At 38.1% G+C, this 1,890-nt stretch overlaps 1 protein-coding gene across 1 annotated transcript in view; it reads left to right on the top strand.

Annotated features, from left to right (window-relative positions):
* The first annotated feature begins 1,302 nt into the window (after positions 1-1,302).
* LOC102244863 (alcohol dehydrogenase 1-like) overlaps positions 1,303-1,890 on the top strand; it is a 16,842-nt gene continuing 16,254 nt past the window's right edge. Inside the window, 1 exon segment of the mRNA XM_014543159.1 lies at positions 1,303-1,320. Coding sequence (XP_014398645.1) covers positions 1,303-1,320 — 18 coding nt within the window.

Genomic DNA, 1,890 nt, shown 5'->3' with positions numbered 1-1,890 from the left:
AAAAAAAATTATATTCTAGAGGAGGGATTTAGACATTAAACACTAACAAATTTGAGAAATATATTGGAGGCAGAGCTGGCAGAACTTGTTAATGAATTGGATATGGAGCTACTGGATGAATTATCTGTATTGTAAGTTCATCTCCTGAGTGAAAGGGGAATGGAGGAGGATGGGGGGATAGTCAGATATTTGACATGAGTGTTGAAAGACTGCCAGTTATTTCAGGAAATTGCACAGCGGCTTGGCTAGGACAATGTTGGATTGTCAAGCAATGTTGAGACTTCATTTGATCTTGGTGAACAAGAATTTACAATGGAACCAACCTGCCCTGTGATTTTCCCCACCCACCTTCAGCTGCTCCGGGGAATCAACTTGGCTGTGGCAGTAGCTGCCAAATTCTACCCCAAACCCACAACTCTGGCTAGATGTCATTGGTCCAGGAGTGAGCACCTGATCGAAGATGAGCAAGGAGAGCCTTCCTTACATTTTTTACTTAAGATGAGAGACAGACCTCCTGAACTGTCTTGTTGCAGTTGTTAGATTTAAGAATCAAATGGTCTTTTTGTGACCATATTTCTCGTATTTGGCAAAAGCAAGCTGGTGGTGAGAAAGTGAAATCAGTGTGCTGAGAGACATCATAGTAATAACGGAAAACAAATAGTCATGCCATGCTATGGGCTGGACACAGTTCTAAACATTTATCAGATGTTAACTCTCTTAGTGCTTATAACAAACCTATGAGGTAGGAACCACTATAATCACCCTCACCTTACTGAGGGGGGAACTGAAGCACAGCGAGGTTGGATTTCTTGCCTTCTTTCATAGCAGGTAAAAGACAAAACAAAGACTTGAATGCAGGTCTGTTAGTGCTAGTATCCATGCTTTTAACCACTATGCTGCACTGACTCACATAAGAGAGAGGCAAAATCCTATTGAAGTTTAATTGATTTGATTTTCTGCTCCCAGTTGCATTTCTGCCCTTGACCTTATTTGGTTGTTCATATCTGTCATGCTTTCTTTTAAGTCACCATTGCTACCTTCAAACTACTTCTCTCCTCATTTAGCATCCTCCCTCTCAAACCCCTCCATAATGATTCCTTTACATTTCTTTCTGTCCTTTACTTTCACACGTTTGCCAATCACTTCACCTCTCTGGTTCCCGCATATTGTGTAATGATTTTTAATGAGTTTCAGTGTATAAAGACTATAAGTACTTGGCCCTGTTTGCACAAGAGCAGAGTCCACAAGTGAAGTTCTCTCTGGTATACCCTAGAAGACACCAAGAAAACCAGAAAATTCATCATGGACACCTTGGGCAAAGTAAGTGCTACCTTTAAAATAGATCCATATCATCTTGATTACTTATCCCAAAACTGCATATTGAAACAAAGTTAAAACTTTGTTTTCTCCAATCAGATTGCTAAAGAATTTAATGACAATAACCAATGTTTTCCCACCTGTGGAAACTCATCCGCCACTGCAGGGAAAATAAATTGCTAGAAAATTCTTGGGTGATAGTTTGACAATATTGTATCAAATACCATGAAAATGTAATTATCATTTGATTCAGAATTTTATTCCACAGAAATAATTGTGTAGTTTTTATAAACAAGTTAACTGCTTCATTATTTTTAAGAGTAAAACACTGGAAGCAACATCGGTCAAATACCAGGAAACTAAGTAAATTATGATATATTAGTCAATAAAGTCTGAAGTGGTTATTTTAAATTACCTGCAAAGTATTCATAATGTTAACTGAGAGAGCAGACTGTAGAGCAGCATCCTCAGTACGATTATACAAACATACACATACATAGGATGTTGATTGAAAAGACTTACCCTAAAATGTTAAAAACGGTAATAGCTGGTACCAAACTTGCAGTTTTCCCC

Source organism: Myotis brandtii, unplaced genomic scaffold, assembly GCF_000412655.1.
Source record: "Myotis brandtii unplaced genomic scaffold, ASM41265v1 scaffold1087, whole genome shotgun sequence".
Classification (NCBI taxonomy): Eukaryota; Metazoa; Chordata; class Mammalia; order Chiroptera; family Vespertilionidae; genus Myotis; species Myotis brandtii.
Note: the sequence above shows the minus strand (reverse complement) of the source record. Positions and strands in the feature narration are given on the sequence as shown.